Source organism: Cyprinus carpio, chromosome A10, assembly GCF_018340385.1.
Source record: "Cyprinus carpio isolate SPL01 chromosome A10, ASM1834038v1, whole genome shotgun sequence".
Classification (NCBI taxonomy): Eukaryota; Metazoa; Chordata; class Actinopteri; order Cypriniformes; family Cyprinidae; genus Cyprinus; species Cyprinus carpio.
The window spans coordinates 13,781,003-13,804,933 of NC_056581.1; the positions used below are offsets into that span (position 1 = coordinate 13,781,003).

General features: G+C 38.2%; 2 protein-coding genes across 3 annotated transcripts in view; one reads left to right on the forward strand and one right to left on the reverse strand.

The window, feature by feature from the left end:
- Positions 1-23,931, reverse strand: part of LOC109104427 (neurofibromin-like) — a 48,193-nt gene that overhangs the window by 17,417 nt on the left and 6,845 nt on the right. Inside the window, 29 exon segments of the mRNA XM_042765300.1 lie at positions 9,197-9,307; positions 9,504-9,650; positions 10,185-10,331; positions 10,406-10,503; positions 10,859-11,017; positions 11,760-11,822; positions 12,616-12,751; positions 13,174-13,277; positions 13,400-13,561; positions 14,645-14,856; positions 15,377-15,558; positions 16,125-16,241; positions 16,389-16,472; positions 16,577-16,699; positions 17,359-17,498; positions 17,745-18,086; positions 19,092-19,175; positions 19,477-19,550; positions 19,681-19,927; positions 20,330-20,453; positions 20,543-20,622; positions 20,719-20,832; positions 20,922-21,050; positions 21,504-21,635; positions 21,738-21,811; positions 22,462-22,591; positions 22,854-23,027; positions 23,559-23,716; positions 23,806-23,881. Coding sequence (XP_042621234.1) covers positions 9,197-9,307; positions 9,504-9,650; positions 10,185-10,331; positions 10,406-10,503; positions 10,859-11,017; positions 11,760-11,822; positions 12,616-12,751; positions 13,174-13,277; positions 13,400-13,561; positions 14,645-14,856; positions 15,377-15,558; positions 16,125-16,241; positions 16,389-16,472; positions 16,577-16,699; positions 17,359-17,498; positions 17,745-18,086; positions 19,092-19,175; positions 19,477-19,550; positions 19,681-19,927; positions 20,330-20,453; positions 20,543-20,622; positions 20,719-20,832; positions 20,922-21,050; positions 21,504-21,635; positions 21,738-21,811; positions 22,462-22,591; positions 22,854-23,027; positions 23,559-23,716; positions 23,806-23,881 — 3,923 coding nt within the window.
- LOC109097379 (oligodendrocyte-myelin glycoprotein-like) lies at positions 3,936-6,954 on the forward strand. Of its 2 annotated transcripts, XM_042765298.1 has the most exons (3): positions 3,936-4,138; positions 4,268-4,346; positions 5,421-6,954. In XM_042765298.1, the coding sequence occupies exons 2-3, from the start codon at positions 4,324-4,326 to the stop codon at positions 6,658-6,660; spliced, it is 1,263 nt and encodes a 420-aa protein (XP_042621232.1). In that variant the 5' UTR covers positions 3,936-4,138; positions 4,268-4,323; the 3' UTR covers positions 6,661-6,954. The 2 variants fall into 2 exon arrangements, with proteins under 2 accessions (XP_042621232.1, XP_042621233.1); XM_042765299.1 differs by lacking the exon at positions 4,268-4,346 and having other exon boundaries at positions 3,956-4,138; positions 5,421-6,953.

The following is a 23,931-nucleotide window of genomic DNA, read 5'->3' on the forward strand; positions in this document are numbered from 1 at the left end:
ACTCAACGACTCCAGACCACAATACAGAAAATTATAGAACCCAGCCAAGTTACAGAGCAACACATCCCTGATTCCACAACATTCACTATCAAAAACTTCTCCAAAGCAGCAGAAGAACCTTCTTCAATTGCCATAAATGAACAAATCAACAACTTCACTGCTAATGGCATAAATAACTCTACAGCTATGGCTTCCTTCCCCAATCACTCATCATTACCAGATGCACAGGAAACAACTCAATCAGGAGATTCACAACTAGCTGAAGAATCATCTCAACGACTCCAGACCACAATACAGAATATTCCTTCCATACATGAACAAATCGACCACTTCACTGGTAGTAATGGTACAAATAACTCTACAGCTATGGTGGCTCTCCCCACTCAATCATCATTTCCAGACTCACAGGAAACAACTCAATCAAGAGATTCACAACTAGTTGAAGAATCAACTCAACGACTCCAGACCACAATACAGAAAATTTTAGAACCCAGCCAAGTGACAGAGCAACACATCCCTGATTCCACAACATTCACTATCAAAAACTCCTTAAAAGCAGCAGAAGAACCTTCTTCAATTACCATACATGAACAAATCGACCACTTCACTGCTAATGGCATAAATAAATCTACAGCTATGGCTTCCTTCCCCACTCACTCATCATTACCAGATGCAAAGGAAACAACTCAATCAGGAGATTCACAACTAGCTGAAGAATCAACTCAACGCTTCCACAGAACTAAACAGAAAATTCCAGAACCCATCATTCGCTCTATTGGAACAAATGGTACAAATTATTCTACACCTATAATGTCTTTTCTCACTGATCGGCCACCACAAGAGTCACAAAAAAACACCCAGTCAGGTGCACCACAATTACTTGAACATTCAACTCAACATTTCCAGAGCCCCAAGCACAAAATCACACAATCCAGTCAGAAAATTGGACACCTCATTGCAATCACGTCCACCCCAAATCTGGCCACAACATACAGAATTCAACAGGAAACTCTACTACAGTCTGCCATAGACCCACATATTCCAAATAATGACATACTTGCATCAACAATGGAAAACGACAACCTGCAACCAACTCCACTTCCACACATAACAAAGGATGAATATCCCAAAATGACGCCGTTCATCAATAGGTTGGTGCAAAGCATTTCAAAACTCACTCCACCCGCAAGGACTAAACAAACAACTTTATTAACAGTCAAGCCTGAAATCATAAAAAATCCTCCACACACTCTTTCTGTAACCTGGCAAAATGGGAAACCCAACTGGCTTGTGACAGCCACAGCTTGGAGAGTTTCAAAACCTATGCCACCAACATTCACATTGAAGCAGCAAATCCAACACTCCACTTCACTTCTGCTGACTCCAAAAACTATAAAGAAAAACACTCAAAAACTAGCAAATGATTCATTAGTAAGCAGAAAAACGGCTTCCACTTCACCTCTTCCAATCCTGATAGAGAATCATTTCGTTGACTCAGAAGGACCAGAGGACACTTCTGTGTCAACAGGCATTAGTCTACAGGATTCCACATCATTCAGAACCTATCCGAGTAATGCAAAAACACAATCACAGAGTACAACAAACAAATACACAATCTTTCGCAAAATGATGTCCCATACAAGTTTTCCGTTAGTAAAGGACACATCAACTCAAGCTCCCACAGATGGAGTGCAATTGTCTCAAACTATTCCAGTCTCCACAGAAAAGCTTGTTATGATGTTCACTCTAAATCCAAGACCTTCAGAAAAACATATTCATACCACATCAATCGTGAGAAATGCATTACTAAAATCAAGAACACAGGAAATTCCATCTTTGATTTCAACAATACGGTCCAATATCCATCCCACTGAAACAACAGAGTCTCGTTTGGACCCGACAAATCAACGACCTACAGCAGATTCAATGCCAAAGGAAAATTATTCCAATAATGATCTGTTAACCGAGATGGAAAAACCAACGCAAAGCATGAGTGGGCGCAAACCAAGTTCGACAACTCGTTCAGCTACAACTAGATTGCACGTGTCAAAAACACAAACTGTTTCACAAAAACCCAAGACATTTATTTTACCAACACACAAATCAGCTAATAACGCAGTAGAAGATGACACGAAAGCCCCCAGAGAGATTTTTGTATTACTCTTCAGTTTTGGGTGCCTTGTGTTGCTGATAATAGTAATCTTGCTTTGGGTAGTCTGGAAAAAATGGCAAGCCCGGCACTGGAGGAACAACATGTGGGTAGCAGGTTCTCCTCTCCCGGGAACATATCATTCAGTCTTGCAGAACAGCAGTTCATACACTGCAATACAGATGAGGAATAAGTACAGCCAAAAGAAAAAGCAGGAAAATAGTGATTTTTCTGAGACCATTGCTCTCAAGCAACAACACAAAGACCTTGTATATACATGAGGATGTCAGGCACTCTATAATACTTACCCTCGACATGACAGGTTTTTTAACTAAACAAATTGTGAATGTACAAATTCTACAGACTTCTCAGTGAGTCACAAACTTCCAGACAACATCTTTGTGTCTTGCATATGCAAACACTTAACTTTACATGAACAAATGAGTGTTAAGATTACATTATATATGTTGATATTATGTGATTGTACTTTTAAAGGTCACTGCAGTGTGTTTAAAAAAAATGTTTTTAATAAAAAAGGTATTTTGACCTGTATTTTAATTAATATTAATCAGATTCACTAAAGCAAACAAAAACTTGTTGAAAAATGTTCATTTACTTTATTATATACAGTACAATGGAAAACTGAATACATTTCAAAAGACTATACGTCATGTGGCAATGACCTCCTTCTCTTACCAAAGACCTCCAGCAGACTTTCCTTTCACTTTTTCCTCTGACTTTTCCTTTTGCCTGGCTCACACACAAAAACATCAAAAACACTGTGATCCACTAAAACACAAGTCACAGAATCTTTCAAAATGGGGTGGGATATGTGGTTGATGATCAGATCAATGAATTAAGGGAAGAAACTAGACAGCACATGTAAAATAAGAACCGAGTGCAGATGGATTTAGTTAAACTGTCTATGCCATTTCTGCTCGACACACACAAACACAAATATACAGCATCATACACTCACACACAGAGCAAAGCTACATTAGTAGGCAGAGGATGTGTCACTACTGGGCAGCATTAGCAGGCTCTGAAAGAATGAAGCGATTGAGGAAGAAAAAGGGAGAGGAAGAGAGAGAGGGATGGAGAGTGGCACTGAAGAGTTTCTGTACCAGCACTCTTTTGTTCAAAACGCACAAAAACACACACACACCTGCCTGGACAAGAACATGATGGTGAGGAAGTTTAAATAAGTTACCAAAAAGCGTGCTGGGAATTATACTACACTAAGTATTAATAATTGCTTCATTATTAGTGTTTTAAATTAAAACACTGAATTTTACAGTATGTGCTGACTGTGTGGGAGAATCTGTGAGGAATTGATTAAAATGGTAAAATGTGTTAAACGGAGATGACAGTACTGTACTCTTACTGACAGCATAATCAGAATAACAAAAATATTTTTTTGTAAAATTACAACTTTACTGAAATCACCGGAACGTTTCTACAAGATCAGAAATTGTTCATTTTAGAATTTTAGAAGAGTCTTTTTCATCAGACTCCATCCCAGTAATCTAAAACTCAGACAAAACATGTTCAGACCTGAATTACAGGTTAAGTGTTGCTTAATGACTGAAGAAAGAAGGAACACAGGAAGGAGAGGGAGGAGGAGAGAGCAGAAAAGAAAGCAGAGGAAATTGATGCTGAATGAGGGAATCCTAAAGAGGAAACAGAGATGTCAGCACTTCCTTGCTCTCTCTCTTTTTCTTGTACCAGGGCATAGACTCTACTACATCTCCCCTCCCTGCCTCTCTCTCTCCCCTCTGCTATTATAGTGATCCCAGAAAGGGACCTGCACAGAGAAAGACGGGATTTGGATTTTACTGCAGCATAAAGCGAGAATAGCATAAAGAAAGAGAGAGATCAGAACCTTGCTAATCTGGAGATCAAGCAGAAAAAAAGAGGTGAGGGATGGGGAGAAACTGAAAGACGGAAAGAGGACAGGAAAAAGGAGCACAGAGTGATGACAAGGAGAAGGTAAGTAATTCACAATGCAGCAAGGTTTACCTGAGGAAAGATTAGACTTACAATCACATTTTCATGTTATGTGGCATGATATGAACAAGCATCTAAGCACATTATATATAAATGCTGTTTTTTTCTAAGCACGTGCTTAGAGAGTCGAGCAGATCTAGGTGCAGGCAGATCTGCAGAGCCACTGCATGAAGACCTTCACAGCTCTGCTGTACGTTTGCATGTGTAACACTGTTTCTAAAAACTCATGCCAATGCTTTGACCAGCTTCACAACTGCAAACAAAAGAGCCAAAACACATACATACACATGAAACTTTTACACTGACTTTTTTTTTTAATCAGTACCAAAGGTTATATAAGACCCGCGGTAATCACTCCCTATAATTAGATTTATTATCATCACTAACCATAATCAGACTCACTGCTGTCACTCACTATAATCAGACTAAACATTGTCATTTTAATTATGTACTATATTCAGATTCACTAAAGTTCAGACTCATCATCATTATGTGGCATCAGACACACTGTAATCAGACTTCGTAATATGACTCAGTCAGACTCGTTGCCATCATTCGCATTAATCAGACTTACTGTCATCAGACCTAATCATTTACTCAATATAATCAAATTTGGACTCGCCATAATTACATAGCATCAGACACACTGTCATCAAACTCGATAAAAAGGTCAAACACTAAATTCATCTTCATTTTAATGAGACTGCTTACACTTATAATAAATCACACAGACTCACTGCATTACTCAAAACAGTCAAGCTCACTGCTATCACTCATCAATCAGATTTATGTACTCAATCCATCAATTTAATCAGACACAAATAGCATTAATCAATAAACTTATTATCACTCACATAAATCTGACTTAATGTCATCAGACCCAGTCACTCAATACGATCAGATTCACTAAAGCTCAGACTCATTGTCATTACTTACTATACAACGCACTGTTATCAGACTCATTTTTTGAGTGTGCATGATAATCAGATTTCTATCACTTACTATAATCAGACACAAATGACATTAATATAGTCATTGCCATCACACAATTTGTGTAATCAGACTGTAATCTTTCAACCTTCTGTAATCAGACTCAAAATAATCAGACTCACTTAAAAAAATAAATCGCAAATTACTACCAGTCATGAAATTAGTACAATACTACGAAAACAAATAACTTTGGATGCATTCTGCATGTAGCATGTAGCAAACAAACAAGCATTCAAACAAATAAAAAATAAAAATCTCTTGCAATTGTCAACAGGAACACAATGAAGATGCCCGTGTGTGCAGCGATGTCCTGTCTGCTCTGGCTGTGGTTTACATGTACTTTCGTACATGCAGAATGTCCCAGCGTTTGCTCCTGTAGCGAAAGCCATCGGACAGTTGACTGTTCCTGGAGGGGGGTCAGGCATCTGCCGGTGGGCCTGCAGCGAAACATTCAATCCCTCAACCTGACCCACAATCGACTATCTGACCTGGACCACCACCTAAGCTCCTTCACACATCTGCGTATCCTGGACATCTCCTACAACCGTCTGCTTCACTTCCCAGCCTCGCTGCCAAGGGCGCTGTGGGAAATCAACGTCTCAGGAAACCGTCTGCGTGTTCTTAACAAGGATGACACAGCATACCAGTGGAACCTCAGAGTTCTGGACCTGTCCGTCAATAAGATGGAACGTGTGGTCTTCATCAACAACACGCTCCCCAACCTGAAGGCTCTCAACCTCAGTCATAACAAGTTCTGGACGGTACCTACCAACATGCCCCACAACCTGGAGGTGGTAGATCTATCCCATAACACTCTGGTCCAGATCTTGCCGGGGTCCATAAACCGGCTACATAGTTTGGCTCGGTTTTACCTGCACGCAAACCGCTTCACCACCATCAGTGAAGGGGCATTCGAGCATCTGCAAAGTCTGAAGCTCATCACTCTAGGGGACAATCCCTGGGCTTGTGAAGAAACTGCCAATATCAGCCACCTGTTGGTGTGGACCAAACACACTTCCGCCCGAGTGTTGGGCTGCCCTTGCCACACCTGGCATACCTGCGGAGAGGCTCACCTGCCCAGTACAGGGAGCTGGCACTTTGGCACCTACACGCTGTCCCCATACTTCTTTGGAACCAAGGAGCCAAGCCATCCATATGTACAAGCGGTCACCACACACTTCTGGTCAGGGACGACACTCCTACATACCAAGGATGACCAAACAGGATCTAGAAGCACTAAGGAACAGGAGTCTTTCAGGAATGGCCTTCTCTTTACTTCAACTTCAGAGGTTTCCCATTCTAATACTCATTCAACTACAGAAAGCCCACTCACACCAGGCAAATTCTTCACCACTGTCTCCACCACACGCAGGACCACCACTCTCCGTACACGGAGTGTGAAGAGACCCAATCACAAGCTCAGTCGAAATACAAGCTCAAGACGCAGCATGGTTTCACTCTACACATCAGTCTGCTGTATGCTCCTACTGATGGCCATGATGCAAGGGCTCTGAGGGTCAGTTGAGTCAAACAGGCTTTCTTCTAAACTAGATCAAACTATTAATTCATGCTAACAACTTGGATAACATGCTCCACATTTTCAAGTCATTTTTATCTGTAATATATCATGAAAACATTAAATGAACTTACTAGCTTCCAAAACAGAACAGTCTCACAATATAACCGCCATCTACTCATGAAGCGGAGCAACAAGCAGGATTACTGGACATACAGGTTTACATGAAATAGAAGCAATTCATATGTTAATGAGATTGATTAACTTCTGATAATCCATTTAGTTCAAAAAATGATTAAGTTAAATGCATGATTCTGTTAATACTACTGTGCACTGTTCAATAAAATCTATAATATAAAAATTATAAAATCAATGTAATGAAATATAATTATTTTCATCAGAATACAAACCTACATTGTGATGTCATTCAATAAAGAAATATTGCTTTCTGCCTGCTTAAGGGTACAAATGACTATTGCATTTATTAGCAGGGATTAAACACTGATGGTAACCAGCCAAATAGGGTGTCCCAGCCAGGATTTTAATATTGCCTAAAATATCCAGGTTTTGGCTGTTTGCACTGTGCAGGTCGATCATTGTGTTACATTCATGAGAGCTACAGAGAGCAGAGCAGATGGCTCCTTATGCTTTTGAACCACTCTCACACCTACTTTGGTGTCTTTTTTTTTGATCGGTGCGCGGCGACGCTTCAAATCAAACAAACAAACACGTGCACATATTTGCATCGCTTTGATCGGCCCCTGTAGATCTCACTTTCTCATGCGCAGCCCCACGATTGGTCGATTACAATAACTGAATGTTATTGGTCAAACTGCTTTGAATGTTTTTCGGCAATATTAAAATCCTGGCCAGGACGTGTCCCGTACAGCCAAACCTTCACCACTTGACTACAACGTATCACTTGTCCATCCACGGTCAAAACAAATAACATATTTTAAAAACAACAACATATTTTAACCATGTACAGTTTTATGTAAAGTAATAAATCAGTCACTAAAATGACCAGAAAACTACCAAAAACTACTGACAAACAGCAGGGACACTTGACCAAGATAAGTCTACCAGCTCCTTCAGGTCCCAAACAGCTGGTAAGCCATCTTCACAACTACCTAAACCAGTGATGAGAAGCTCGAAACCATCTATCGCATACTCATGTTTCAAAAACGTAGCTTAAGCTGATGTATTATCCAGCTGGGAAAGCAGTTTATTTTTCTCACCATCATGCTTTCTTTATCATCTTTTGACAGAACACAAAACATTTCGAAACCCTGTTATTACTTAAGACAGTGATAAACTCTTGTCAGATTACCCAGATATGTAGGCATATAAAATTTAAAATAAGACTTATCTATATTTGGAAATCTTTTGTCGTAAACACAACTCAAGCCAGTCTTCCAATTGCAACCATGATGCGTCACGAAAAGCAAACAAACTATTTGTTAAACAAAAGGAAATCTTGTCAACATGATCTTTCCATCACCTACCCTCCTTTTTGAAGAATCATGTGACTTCCTCCACTGGTGTCATTATTAAAAGCATCTGCATCTGTTTAGAGACACTGCACATCACCGTTTGCAGAGATAAGACATCAGCATTACTAACGTGGAGCACCGCTGGTGAGTACCCAGGGAATGTTTACAGCTCTTAATGATTTCTTTGAACTCATGCAAATTAAATTCTGAATGGTTTTCAACCTCTATGAACATATATTAATCTTTTATCTTAAAAACAAAACCGATGATATGTAAGTGTTAAACATTATTATGGAGCTAGTAAAAAAAGAAGCGCTTATACTTCTATACTGATATGATTTTTGTGTTATGTTTTTGTCAGAGAAATGGCTCTAAGAGTACACGTCTGCATGGTTCTGCTAGCTGTGATGTTCAGCTGTATGCAGGTTACCCTTAGTTTAAACACTACTACTTCATCTCCCACTACCAACAGCACTGCTAAAAATAACAACGGTGGTAATCAGAATGGGAACGGGCCTAACCAAAATCTAACTGGCGGAAGTTCACCCAGCCCTTCCAGCTCTTGGAGTACGACCACCACCAATTCACCCAGCTTCAATAACAGCTCCTCTTCCTTGATGACTAGCTTCTTCAAACTTCTGTTGTTTGTGTTCATGGCTCTGAGCTTTGTATAGATGATACAGTGACCATCAACCTCCCTTGTGCTTTGAAGGCAGACAATAACATGAGATTCTTAAGAGATGTAATAGTTTTTCTGAAATTCTATGCAATTGTCGTAGATGTTACACAGCTTGTAACAAACAGCTTTTTGCTTAACACTAGAGAAAAATATGAAAAATATTGATATTATTCACAACTATTATGAAACGGACAATAAGATTTTTTTTTATTTATTGCTGTAAAATGCTGTAATATCTTCATACTTGAATCAACAAAAGTAAATCTGTAAGCTATTGTTATCTAACTGATACTTTTCAGAAGCAATAAAACTATCAACTAAAGAATGCTGTGTGCTTTTGTAATTCTTTGTTTAAGTCTTACCTGCGAGTTACATAGTAAAACACAGGGTTTCCGTTCTTTGAGGTTCCAGCCTGGTAAAAGATATTAAGAGTCTTCAATGCTTTAAACTCTTCTTTCTCATGCACCTGGTGTCTAAAGAAAAAGAAAATAAACAGTTATGAACAGCAAAGTAAAAGTGATGTTTCAGCTTAAAGTAAGAAAAAAAATTGTGAGAATTAGAAAAATACTCATTCGAAATAAGAAGGTTTCAATTATTTATTTATATTGGAATAAAATACTGTGCATCCGGGAAGATTAAAATAAATAAATACAGTGCAACATTTTCTACCTTGTCATAAACTCCTCAAATTTGGAGCTGGTGAGATTCAGGCTGGACCAATGAGTATCTGCTACAGGTTTGTGTTCTGGGGGACCCAAGTAAGCAAGCAGGGTGGCCATCTTATCAAAGGGCCTCCTTCCAACAGCTTTATGATCCCTGAAGAGTTTGGAACAATATTCTCTGATTAACTGAAACTTCACTGAGAATTTGAGAATCATCAATAATTGTATGCTTACATTACAATATTTTCCTAAAGCAAAGATTAAAAAGCATGACAGAAAATGGATGATGATTATTTTTACAACAAAACAGCTGTCCCTTAAAGATAGTGTTTTACCAATACAATCAGATCAGAGAGAAACAAGTCAAGGAGGGAAAGCAAAAAATGCAAATCAGTTCCAAACCAAATATAGAGATTTGAATGAGCAAAATTCCAAGAATCTAAGCTTAAGACATGCTCAAACTGCACTTCTAGTAACAGTCTCTCCGATACTTGTTAAGTTATGTTTTATGTTCTGCGCATGTGCGAAGAGCACCATTTTGGGTTAGGGTATTTTGGAGTTCAGTTCAGTCTTGTATGCATAGCTGCTGTGGTTGAACGTGTTTGAGCAGTAAAGAGTGAAGAAAAGTTGTGGTTATTGAGTCAACAATACTGACTTTATAGCACAAGTCTTTCACAGACCTGCTCACCTGTTACTAGACAAATACTGTCCAATTTTCTCTTGGTTGTTCCACAGCAGCCTGTGCAGGGCCAAAACATTCCCATCACTAATGAATGACAGGCTGTGGTTGAGAGAGTCGCTCGCCGGGCAGTCAGAGGCGATGTCCAGGAAAAATCTAGAAGGAAAGCCAAAGTTTAAACAAGCTGGTGACAGGATCTAAATCCTGAAGATCACTAATCGCTTTCTTACCTTCTGGCTGCATCAAAATTACTCTTCACAAAGTCATTAAACGGCCTCATGTGCTCCTCTTTCGTGAACAAAACATGGTTGGCAATACTTTGCAGGATCTGACAAGTGAAATACAAGTCTGTTTAAAATGGAAACCTCCAAATCCTTCCGCTTTGTCTACAACTTTACTGTACACTATAATATATTATGTTTCATCATGCTTCTATTAAAGCAATAAAACACTCAAGGCCATGCACTGCATTGATTTTAGGCATTATTGCTATTATTTAAGTGTCTTATTGATTAAATAAACCCTGCTAGATGGTTGGCTTTCCAGATCATGGACCTGCTTTTGACCTGGAAGACCTTTTTGGACCAGCATCAACATAAGCTGGCACGACCTGTTTTCCAGCATGGACATTTTTTTTTTTATAAAAGTAGTATTAATTTCATCTCTATGCAAAATACTCTCACCTTTGACATGAGTTTAAGGCCTCTTTCTATCCTAGGCGAAGGCTTCTTGTCGAGAATCCCAGCCTCGTAAGGAGAGACTATAGCTGGGTTCACGAAACGCAGAAACATGGCACTACCTACCGCTCCAATACTGTTCTGTGGGAAACGTTGACTCACCACCTGAAACCAAAACACAGAAATACACAGGAACGTGAAAGAAAGATTTAATGAGGTAACATGATGCTACTTCATTAGGACAGTTCCAATCCAGAACCAAAATTCCTAACAGCATCCATACATCTAAACATTTTAAAGTCAAATCAGACTATATTCTGGTTTATTGGAGGTTTAACTGATCATATGATATCTGCTGATTAAGGGGATAACATGAGGTTCTGTGATGGAACTATCTGAATGAATTGGCACCAGAGGCTTTAGAGTTAAAGTGTAGAAAGCAGTTTGAAGCTGTTAAACAGTCTAATGATGGCGGAGGTCTTCACCAGTGACCTTTAAGAATGTTAGAGAAGAAAAGAGGCAAAAGCAAAGCATTTAAAATGGCACTATACAGAGAAATGCGTTTTACTCGGAATAAACCTTTCAAGTTGAACAGTCAAGCATAAAATCATTCTGGCATTCAAAAAGGGGAGAAGTTCGTTACCAAATTGCATCACTGCATTCATTGCCCTGATAATTTACAACCCTCAGTCCTGAGAGTGACGGCTCATGCAAAGATGATGGCCGGAGCTACAGTGTTTGTAGTTTTTCCTGCTGTTTCAGTGAATGCTTCAGCTTGCCAAAAATCAGGAAATTAGTAGACATGATTTGATGTAATGACAGTAATGCAGGCCAGAGGTGCACAAGAGTCTCAGATTAATGAAGTGAATCGAGACAGGAAGCAGATACGTCCGCCATTCACACTTACTGCTTTCCTCACTTCCTTTCTGTCTTTGACAGATGCTTTAGACAGGAGAGAGTGACAAGTAGCCTACAGAACAGAAATGAGCACAAACAAGTCATGGCACAAGCTAACACGCACACACACACACACACGCACACGCATGTTTCCTAACTATTAAGCATGCAAAGAATATGCATGGAAAAGTGTTTTATAACATTACAAATGTTTTAACTGTCACTTACAATCAATTTAATGGATCCTAACTGAATAGAATTATTAATTAAAAAAATAAATAAAACTGACCTCAAACTTTTGCACTGTAGTGTAGTCTAAACTTTTTACCATTATAATTCATTCAGCAGAATTCCACAGATTTTCCTGCACTGGCCTCATTTATGTAGCACAGTTAGAATGAATTTAGATAGCATTCGTAAAACCAACCTTTTGTAAATTGTCAGACTTTAGTCGTTTGCAAACTATTTACACAAACTAAAAATGGTTTGCAGATTCTGTGTGACTTTTTCCATCAAATATACAGGGACTGATGTCAAATGTGTATTTGACAAAAAGTAGTTCTACAGCCTCAGCACGATTCAGACTTAAAAATCACATTTTAAATAAGCTATAACATTTAATTCGATTCCAAAGGCCATCTCATTTGTAATAAATTGTGCTTAAATAAGACCAGAAACATGCATTAAGAATGTCCATTTTGATTTCATGTTGGCTGTTTAATTCAACAGTCTCCACAGCAAAACTGAAGCATATTTGACAATAGTAATATCATCACACATTAACTTGGGGATACAGACATACACAGAAACCATCTCCACACAGGTTTAATATCCTTCAGGCATCTCAGAGGTTTCGTCAGCCTCACCTGAAAGAGACAGTGACAGACGCTGCGGAGCTGAGGAGGAAACTCGCCAGATGAGCTGATTATGGCCTGAAAGAAGCGATCGGTCATCCGTAACAGATTGCGCTGGTTCTCCTCCAAATTCTCACCAGTCTCAAGTCTGCAGGAAGAACACAACTGAATTATCTCCGACCAGAATCTGACTATTACATATGCATGTCTGCTGTATTTAATGGATAATAAGACACAGCACCAAAATAGTTTATCATAAAAAAGTACACAAAATGTCCTTAAAAACAAACATTAAAATATATTTACATCACAATGAACTGCACAGGCCCAATAACACACAAAATTATTAATATGCTGACACAGGCTGAGTAGGAAAATATTTTGATTAAATTTGTTAAATTCTCTTTTACTTTGTGTAGTTTTTGTTCATGGTTTGGGGATGACAGCATGTTTTGCAATCCCTCCATGATGCTTCTGCCTAATTTGCCTAGCTTTTATCAAGTGACAGGTGAATTTGCACCAACATGTCAGTTCTGAATCACTGATTTAAAGGTTCAGTCGGACAGATACCTGGTGGGATCCACCTCAAAGCTCAGCATCTGCCATTCAGTACCCGTGATCACTGCCCTGAGCAATGGCTCCAACAGCTTCTGCAGATAAGTGGCCCCGTATACCTGAAAGAGGGAGTTTCCATGAGTTTCCAAGAAGGAAATTCACAGCTTAACTTAATCTGGATCTTCAGCCTCTTTGAATGATCATTTGACTTCAGTTCATGCCAAGGGAAGCGTAGAGGCACCTTAAAGCAGAACGTCATGATTTTACTGGCCAGGCTGTTGCCACGGAACAGCGTTTGCATGGAATCTGCCAACTCCACCTCCTTGGAGAACATATTCCACAGGAGCTGATACAGGAGATGCCTCGAATCAAAGAGAGTCACCAGAACACGGGCCAGTTCATCCTGAAAAGACCAAACACAAGACTAACTAAAAAAAAAAAACGCTCAGACTGAGTTTACAGTAAAATCATAGACTGATTTTCAATTTTTCAAAATAGAAAATAGTGCCTCACACACCCTTATCATTAGTAAGTGCACTGGAAAAAAGTCCAACATAAACTAAAAAAAAAACCTTCCTCAAACTTGCATAACAAATTTCATTTACAACATTTCAGTCAAATTATCTTCTTTATGCTTTTAAACTTTTATGACATTTACAAAATAAAATAGTGGTGAGTAGTAATGGTCAATAATGATGCAGCATGTTCTCATTTTATACTATTATTAATACTTTTTTTAAAAGTAAAAAAAAAAAAAAGTTTAAAGTTTAAAAGAAAAAAAAAAGTTTTGCATTTTCTGCTTGCTAATAGTGAAAGTACAGTGTTTGCTTGGTCAGAAGTTCTCAACTTTCAAGGGGGACGCAGGATGACAAAGTATTTAAATTTAATAAATGACTGTTACTATATTAAAATAATCTAACTGTAATCTAAATACAAATGCTATAAAAATTAAATCATCAAGATGAAATCAGTTACATTTCTTGAAACTTTTGCAATCACAAAATGAATTGTGCTTAATTTATAATTTAATATATCAAAACTCCCAGTATTTGTTAATATAAAAAGTTTGAAAACAAGCAACTTTGTCATAATTACAGCAGAATATCAGACATAACGTTCACGAGGAGCCTTCAAGTAAAAAAGGTTGAGAACAACTGTCCTGGATAAAATGAAAGAAAATAAACAGTAGTTAAGTTAAACTCAAACATCAAAAGAGATAGAGAAAGAGAATGATAATAATATAGATGGTTGAATATATAAGTAAAAAAACAAATCACAATTAATATGTAAGTCTGTCTAAGACCATTGCCAAAACAGTATGATTTTGATTTGCAAAGATTCTGTTATTGTATGTCAATAAGAGATTCTCAAGTTTGAAAGATTCTTAACGTAACAATTCTTTGAAGTAAAAAGTGAAGCAAGTTTTTAAAAAATGTGTGTGTATATATATTTAAAAAAATATATATTATTTGCATAAAGTACCCACCCACTGTGAACAAGGGACCACATTGGCCAGCGCCATGGCGATAGGTAACTCCCCCTGATCCCCCATCATTGTGACAAGTTCCACAAGCCTCTCAAAGCGATCGGCCAGCGCGGTCTCTGCCAGCGTGTCAAACTCTGTCCCCTGCTGCAGGATCTTAGTCAGGACCTCCATGAACGTAGCCCTGGTCTGAAGGTCCTTATGATAGCCCAGCCCTGCAAGAGAGCGGCAGACACAAAGTTTGATTAGATGTGTGAGAAAGTCAAGTCGCATTCATTTATATAGTGCATTATACCAGACAGATTGTGTCAAAGCAGCTTGACAGTAATAAACATTAAAATAACAGTGTTAGGTGTTGCAAGGATTGCCAATTATGAAACGAGTTCAATTCAGATGCAAGCAGCTCTACAGAAGCAATTCAGTTCAATGTTGATTCAATTTAGTTCAATTACAGTGTTGCTGTTACAATATCAGTGCCATTTTCCATCTTAACTCTGTCCTAGTGTTGAACTGATTGCATATATTAATATATGCTGTTAGATTTGTAACCAAAAGTCATTATTTGAACTTAAGATAAAGTTTTATGACTGATTTAAAGGGTTTGATGAGTAAAAGAAATTAAATTAAATGTAAAATAAATAAAGAATACATAAATAAAATTAAAATAACAAAGTAAACTAAAATATTTATGAATTTAAAGTGTTTGATGAGAGGTTTACAGATCGATTCTCCCACCGATAGAGTGCATAAGGCCGCTGTCCACGTTGGCATTGAGCAGATTGGACATGGCGAGGACGGTGCAGTGCCTTAACGATGCCAACCGCCTGGACATCCCTCGCTTACGTCCAGCCACCTGCTCACCCTCATCCTCCACCTCACTGCAGTCGTTCAGCAGGTTCATGAACAGAGTGAAATACCTGTGGAGGACAGCAGGGGGCAGAGTGAAGAACTACAGACCCCATGACGGGACACTATAGGGACTTTCGCACCGCAGGAACCTTTTCATAGTACCAGAACTAATTGTGGAACTACCCACTTTTTGGCGATAGATGGACAGACGCTGAAGTGCAGGCACTTGTAGCAAATCTAGCACTGCCAGTTGTCGTTGAAGAATCTTAGTCCTCTTTTCTGTTCTTTCAATCGCTTTACGTATATGTCGACATTCCATGTCCTTTATTGTGAAACCTGCGATACACAACAAAAACACAGCTCCGATCACAGCATCCTCCATCCTCCTTTTGTTAACGCTGTTCTTCTTTGTTTTCGTTGTTGAATGCCACACACAAATGACGTCACTGTCGACCGGCTTACGTCACTTCCTAGTACACACTGTCGGTGCGAATGCAACCCTTTAAATGGTAATGGGAAATAGTTCGCAGCAAAATCGTCCCAGTACTTTAGTACTGTACATTTAGTTCTGGAACTACAGCGGTGCGAAAGGCCCTTATAAGGCCTAGTGTCTGATATGGAATATGAGTCTTACTTTAGGAAGAGCTGAGATTTGGCCTCCATCAGCTCCACACCGTCCCCCTCCTCTGGCTGAAGGGGCAGCCCGGCCAGAAGAGACACCACCGCCTCCATACTGGCCTGATCCAGATCCCTGCCATTCAAAACCAAAGAGCTCAGAGCAAAAGTTTCAACCACTAAAAGTCATTTTTGATTTGTCTTGCACATAACGATTATCAAGGTTTCTCAAACCAAAAGTCCAATGGAGGATGTTCAATAAACAATTCCATCTGAATGTTACCTTGTGAGGCATTTGACATCTTCGTCAGCTGCCTGGTTGGATGTCCCCATCACCCAGTCTGTCAGATACTCCACCATCTTATTCCTGAGAGACACACAAATCTGATGCATCTCCAGAGAAGAAATAAAACATTCCAGAGAATCCCACTAGCAAATAAACAGCAGGACTACAGTAGTGTTTTGTTGTACCTGAACTTCATCTCTTGGCAGAAAGAGAGGTCATCTCTGCGCTCCATCATGACCTCTACCAGCTGGCACAGTTTGGTTTTAATCTGGATGGCATGAACCATGTTGCCAAGAATATGCACATACCTGCCAACATACAAACGTGCATAATACTTCTGGTTTAAGCACACGGAAATCAACAGGTAATATAGAGGAGGTTTTGTCAAAATTGCAAGAATGAAAAACAAAATAACAGTAACACTTAGTATAGGGACCAACTCTCATTATTAACTAGTTGCTTATTAGCATGCCTATTAATAACATATTGGCTGTTTATTAGTACTTATAAAGCACATATTCTACATCCCTAATCATGCCCAATACCTAAACTTAACAATTACCTTACTAACTACTGATAAGAAGCAGATTAAGAGTTTATTGAAGCAAAAGTCATAGTTAATGTTTTGTTAATAGTGAGAATTGGACCTTAAAATAAAGTGTGACAAAATTAAAGTTTTAAAAAGTATAATATAAAGTTTAAAAATGTATAATAAATAATTTAATTATAATAAATAATATAAATAATAAAGATTAAATTATATAAACATTTTTATAAAATAATACTATAACAGAAATCTAAACTTCAGGTACAAGCAGCCAAGCAAAAAATGTACTGTAGAGCCCTGGAAAAAATTCCCAAATTCCTCTTTAGTAAATGATGAAAGACAAACTTATCTGGAAACATTTTTTTCAAAAATGATTTTCACAGCAAAGCTGATACTAAAAAAAGCAAACAAATGTCTTACCTGACCAGGTTAAGCATCATGGTCTCAATGCTGGCTTGACCAATATGTTCTGAGCTTCCTTCCGTATGGTTGTCAAGAAGGTTCTTCATGATGGCAATGGTCTGCTCCACAAACTGCGTGTTGGTCTCATTAATTGGCACCTAAACATATGAGCACAGAGGCATGAGTACCAATGACATTTGATGCAAGTGACATCCAACCAGCTTATGAAGATATCATATGGCTTCATAAGACTTCCACTATATATATATATATATATATATATATATATATATATATATATATATATATATATATATATATATATAATATATAACTATATATATATATATATATATATACACACACACACACATATATGAAGAAAGTATGGCTAGCTGCCTCACCGGCCCCTGGGCATCAAAGAATCTGCTGATGCCGTTTTTGAGTTTGTTGAACAGCATGGGATAGAGCGCTGGACAGAGCTCCAGTCCCACCAGGTCTTTGACGTTAGTGCGGATCTGATAGCCCTTCTCATGATTGCACACCATCAGCGACAGAAGACGGTCCAGAAACCTGCTCAGGGGTGTCTCTGGGTTCCCCTCACACGAGGCCATGGACACCATGGAGCCCTTGCGATCGTTCAGGGTGCCCATGGGAGGACTGTAGGTGGCCAGAGCAGACGTGTTCCTCTGCTGCAAACACACTCCACCCAGCGCACACAGGAAGCCTGTCATATTGATCCATTCCTAAGGGATGAGACAGGATTTATATAAACAGCAAACACTTTTTCATGTCATGTTTATCAATGTTTTTTTTGTTTGTTTTTTAACAATTGTCAATTACCTTATTATTGGTCAATTAAATTATTATAGGGGTTAGTAATTATAGTAATTATTACAGTAGAATTTTATACATATATATACACGGGGGTGCACATTTTTAATCTGGTTCTCATGGGAGCACCTGGAGATTTGGTTTGGTGCCTATTAAATATAACTACAAAAAATAAAATAATATATAATAGTATATAATAACAGTATTATTGCAAATTATAAAAAAATTTTTTTAATAAAACAAAAATAAAGTGTGGTAATACTATTAACATTTTAAAATAAAAAATGAGATTTAAATAAAAAAATTATTTATAGTACATTTTTAAAAAATACAATACTGATATTTTCATTTTCATTTTTACTTCATTTTCTTTTTTTCTTTTTTATATGAATTTCAACATTTTTAAACCTAAAATCAGCAAGCTTTTATTTTGGTGGGTTGCCAAATATGTGTGTGTGTTTAAACTTAAGTTGATAAAACTGATAGTTTGAATTAAACAGAATTCTCAAATAATACAATAACAACCGATTTGGTTAAAATAAAAAATATACAACTAAAAAAAAACTACTCACATTTTTGGAAAAACAACTATTTTCTACAAATTTCTCAGGAAAAGTTGTAAATGTTAAATTTCAACAGTACAAATTTTGGAAAAGGTATTTAAAGAGATCAAATAATACAACATATTCAAAATAACACAATATATGAAAAAAATAATTATTATATATTTTATAAACTAATAATCATTCATAAGAATGCTAATAATATAAGAATGATTTTAAAGCATTTTTCTTTTCCTTTACAAATTAACCTAATGGCCAGAAATGTCCCTTAAACTGAAAAATCACCCATATGTAGACAAAAATCTATGTTCTACTGTAGGCCCTTTACAGATGCTGAGTGTAGGTGTGTCTGACCTGACTGTCTTCTAGTTTCGTTTTCGGGTGGCTTAAAATTAATTTGGTTGCATGTTCCCATTTAGCATGCGTGTCCTCCCAGGCCTGAAATGACCAAACATATCTGTTAAATTCTGCCATCCATGTTATCTTCAAATTAGACCACAAAAAGTTGTCACCACAGAAACCACAGAAACAGCACACAAGTACTAGACTGTGAAATTCAACTACATTATTTGTAAAAACAAATCAAGTTTTACATATGCTAAAAGGCCCTGATTCAAAACGAGTATGTTAAATAATACAATGGCACACAGCCAGGACGATGCAAATGTGTTCATCAACCAACCAAAATGACTCTACTCTTCTACAATGGCATTACATGTGTAAATGTGTGACCTCTAACCTCTGTGTTTCCTGGGGTGGGCAACTCAATCCTCCGAAGCAAAGCCATGACTCTCTTCTGTAGAGCCGAACGACCTAGAAAAATCAGACAGATCACAACAACTGTGCTGCCCTCTAGAGGCACCTGTAACATCACTCACAAATAAAAAAAAAATGGTAGGTATGTGTCTGAATCCATAAATTCAAACTAGTTTATCAGACAAACCTGTAATCATCATGTTACTGACAGATGCAAACTCCATGAATGTGTTGTAGTTTGGCAGAAGGGACTGCACAGGGATGTCTTCCCCACTGCAGCGGATGTCTGCCTCCTCACACAGGTAGCGGAAACAGGACATGGCCACCAGAACTGCCTCCATGTCTGGACTCCACAGGAACATGTAAAGACAGACCTCCAGCTTGGTCTGGGCCTGCCGGCAGATGGCAATGTTGCTGCCTGCTGTGGCCTGTTCCTGTAAGAGAAGAACAGGCAAAAGAAATGTAATTAGTCAATACATCCAAGATTGGTTATTTCATATTTTAACCCATTTTTTTTTTTTTTTACATTTCCTGGTTGATATCCTTTGCTACTCAGGAAAGTAAGGTCAAACACACTGCATTGTGGGGTAAGGTATAGTAGTGTAGTTTGGTTGTACATGCATGTACATTGTATTTGTACTGCACAAGTGCATCCCAGTTCAGCATATAAAAAAACGAGTTAGATAACAGTAAAAAGAGGAAAAATAAAAGTGAAAGATTTAAAAAAAAAAAAAAAATGGAAATGTAATTGATGTTTTTAGAAATATCCAGATCATGTGGTCAAGGATATGCAAACATTTTACCCATAATGCCCTGGGTGCAGAAGGCCGACTCACCTTGTTCCTGAGAAGGAATTTGTTTCTGCAGATGAGAATCTCTCGCAGCCACTTCAGAATCTCAGTGCTGTTCATCAGCTGATGACCGAACAGCTTCTTACAGATGAAGAACAACACCTGAGAACTGCACCGACAGCAAATACACAATTAACAGGGCAACGTTTCATTTCTATCAGCACCTATTCACTGGAGTCGAGTCCACTGAGGAGCTACCTGATGTCCCAGAAAGTTTCCATAGGAGCGTCTGGGTTCCACAGCTCGATGCTTTCAGGCTGATGCAGGACCAGAAGAGCCTAAGACAGAGACAGATTATGACTGAAAACTTACACACGGACTATCTAAACTCATGCTAGAGGCACCAGCTAAACAGAAAGATACAATGAGCTCACCTCCATGGCCTCCTGGGAAATATCTCCCATGTTAGCAAGAGGCACAAGCTGCACCAGTCCTGTGATGAGATCTGCCGTGCTGCTGTGGTCCTCCAGACCTTGTTTACCTGGATTCTGATGCACAAACACACACGTGACATTAATAGTACAGCGGAGCACAACTTTATAAGTATCACAAATCTTTATAAAGCTAAAGCACTCACATGTAGCATCAGTTTGGGATCTGCGTGGATGAGTTTCACCAAAGCCAAAAGCAGATACTTGTGACTCCTGGTGTCCAGATCAGTGGTTTTCTCTTTAAATTTCAGACTGCTCATTTTCAACGTCAAACTCTGAGAGGAAGACAGAGAGTGAGAAATAGAAACACATATGAAAACCTCTAGGCAAAAAGTGGGGCCAGTAAGCATTTTTTTGCAATTCAGAGAAGATGCATTAAAATAATCAAAAGTGACAGTAAGGACATTTATAATGTTATATTTAATCTGTGATTTTTATCTCTCGAGTCATCATAAAAAGTCATTTTTTTCCTAAACTGAATTAAAAATGCTAAACTGCCATATTCATTTCTGAGATGACTGCTTGCCACTCTATTAATTAATTATGCAACATAGTGATGTCATGGACTATTTGGATCATTTATTGTAGCATAGTGTATGCTGTTTCACATACTACGTCTAAAAATAGTAGCCTGTCTGCAATACACAAATATTCTATTCCCAGATGTCAGACCGCTAGCAGAACACTAGAGGTGATCTTATATCGGAGAAGTTTTGCGGGCGTCTCACCGAGGTCATACGGAGGGGGGCGTGACTGCTGCAGCCCTGCACCACTCTCCCCAGAGTCTCAGCAAACATGAGCCGCAGCTCTCCCGAGTAACAGTACACGGTATCGATCTTCGGCCACCAGTCCAGCGGGGACTACAGCAGGATGGAAGACACACAGAGGACATTAGGACACCCTTGGAGTGAATCAGACATCTTATCTCTCTGAAGTGAACTAAGGACACCAGGAGCTCTTACATTAGTGATGATTCGGTGGAGAGAATTCACCAGAACGAAATGAAAGGTAGGAGGTGAGGACGGAGCCAGACACACTACAGAAAAGGAACGAGAGATTTGGTAAAAGCATTCTTTAGGTCAAGTCTGTGCATGCTCTTGGAACAGTGTACAAATTGAACAAAACAAATGAATTAACAATTTAATAATTATACAGCAACATATCCAACTTTACCTGAATACATACAATATACTCCTGTCAAGCGATATGCACTATATAGAAAATCTCAACTGCTTAATTGATATATACAGTACACTCACATAAAACAGTATATACTACAGAGCAAATCTCTGCTGCGTGATTGTTTATAACTTGGAGCTCTGTATCCAACTTCATTTGCATATATACAGTACACACACATAAAGAGATATATACAGTACTATACAGCAAATATCAATTGAATTTAACTATATTATCACCCAGCTCTTTATATAAAGCTGGATATTTAAGTATGACCAACCTTATGCTCATACATTATTATATTTGCGCTTGTTATTTATTATATTACGCTTGTAACGCAAAATGTAAACTATATTATCAACCAAAACTAATCTTCAAAATGTGCCTTTAAAGGCATAAAGGTATTAAGAAATGATTAAATTAATGTCATGATTTTCAGTAGATTTTGAAATTATTTGTATAGTTCAAAGAGCTATAGAAATAAGTTTGACTCGACTTATCCACTAACCTTAAATTGCTGATTGTTATGCGGGTTGATTCTGAAACAGGAGACAAAACAGTCGATCATTAAGTCCAAGTCTGCACTCTGGCTCCCTGCGCCTCTGGAAAACGGTTTAGCTGGGTTAAACAGCAACCCCTGGAAACAAAGAGACAACCGTCAATGAAAAGGACAGCATCAACACGAAACATTCAGATGCATCTGAGCCACTGCGAGTCGCCAGGTTTGGGTTTTTTTAAGTGTTCGTTCCTTTGGTAATCTGGGTGATGCAGATTTAAGTCCTGTCTGCAACATTTTCCACCTCCATTGCCCTACTTACTCCTTAATCATTCTCTGCTACTCTCAACAACGCTAAAATAAAATGGTTCAAAGTCTACCTGAGAGCCATATTTGTCCATACCTTCAGATCCATGACGATGGACTGCACTAGCAGGAAGATACCGGAGTGATCCTCCCAGCTGATGTACGTAGACGCTTTGCAGAGTTTAACGCAGGCAATAGCTGCACTTTCTGTCAGCTGTTTGCTTCCGCTGTGACCAGTCAGGGCTTTCCGTAGATTCTCCAAAAACAGTTTCTACAAGAAACAAGCAACACATGAATACATATTGCAAACAGTTCAAAGATAATCTAATTATAGTTTACAGTATGTATACTTTATTAATTTTACAAAAAAGTGAGGATTTGTCTTCTATTTATAAAGTACAAACTGTGTGATGTAGTTGTCTAGATTTGGCACGTGCATGAGGAAGTGTATGTATGTGTTTTTACACATTAGTGAGGCTCAAATGGGTTTTATCAGTGGCCGATATAATGATATATATATATATGTGTGTGTGTGTGTGTGTGTGTGATAATTTTTTTAATAAATTAAAATTTTAAAGAAAAATATAAAAGAAAATGTATTAATAATATTTATTTCAAAATTATTTTTTTAATGTGCTATAGAAATAAAAATAAATAAATAACTTAAAGATGGCAAATTGCTAAATTACATTTACTTAACTCAATATTTATACTGTCTAATAGTAGTTTTTATCATTTAAGAACAATAATGGTCAAGAGGAGATCCTCACAAGTACACATGTACAAGTTTGTGTATGCTTACCTTGTTGTCTTTTGAGTCATCTGATGTTTCTCTGGACATGTCTTGCATGATGACAGGACAGAGGACGAGGAGGATGATCTGCAGGGGCCAAACAGCTGCCTTTCTTTTCGTACTCTCGGCAAAACTATCCACCAGATCAAACAACTTCTCGGCACACTCTGAAACACACACACAGATCAAATGCACATATCCTCTCCAAAACAATACTGATATGGTACAGTGAGTCTTCAGTTTTCAGCGAACGCACCAGCCATGTCTGCCTGAGGCCTCTGGTACAGCCTGGTGAATTCATCAGCATAATTTTCCACCCAGTTCCAGAACGCCTGCAAAATCAATCAAATTAAAACACACAAATACAGCAGATGAGGAGAGG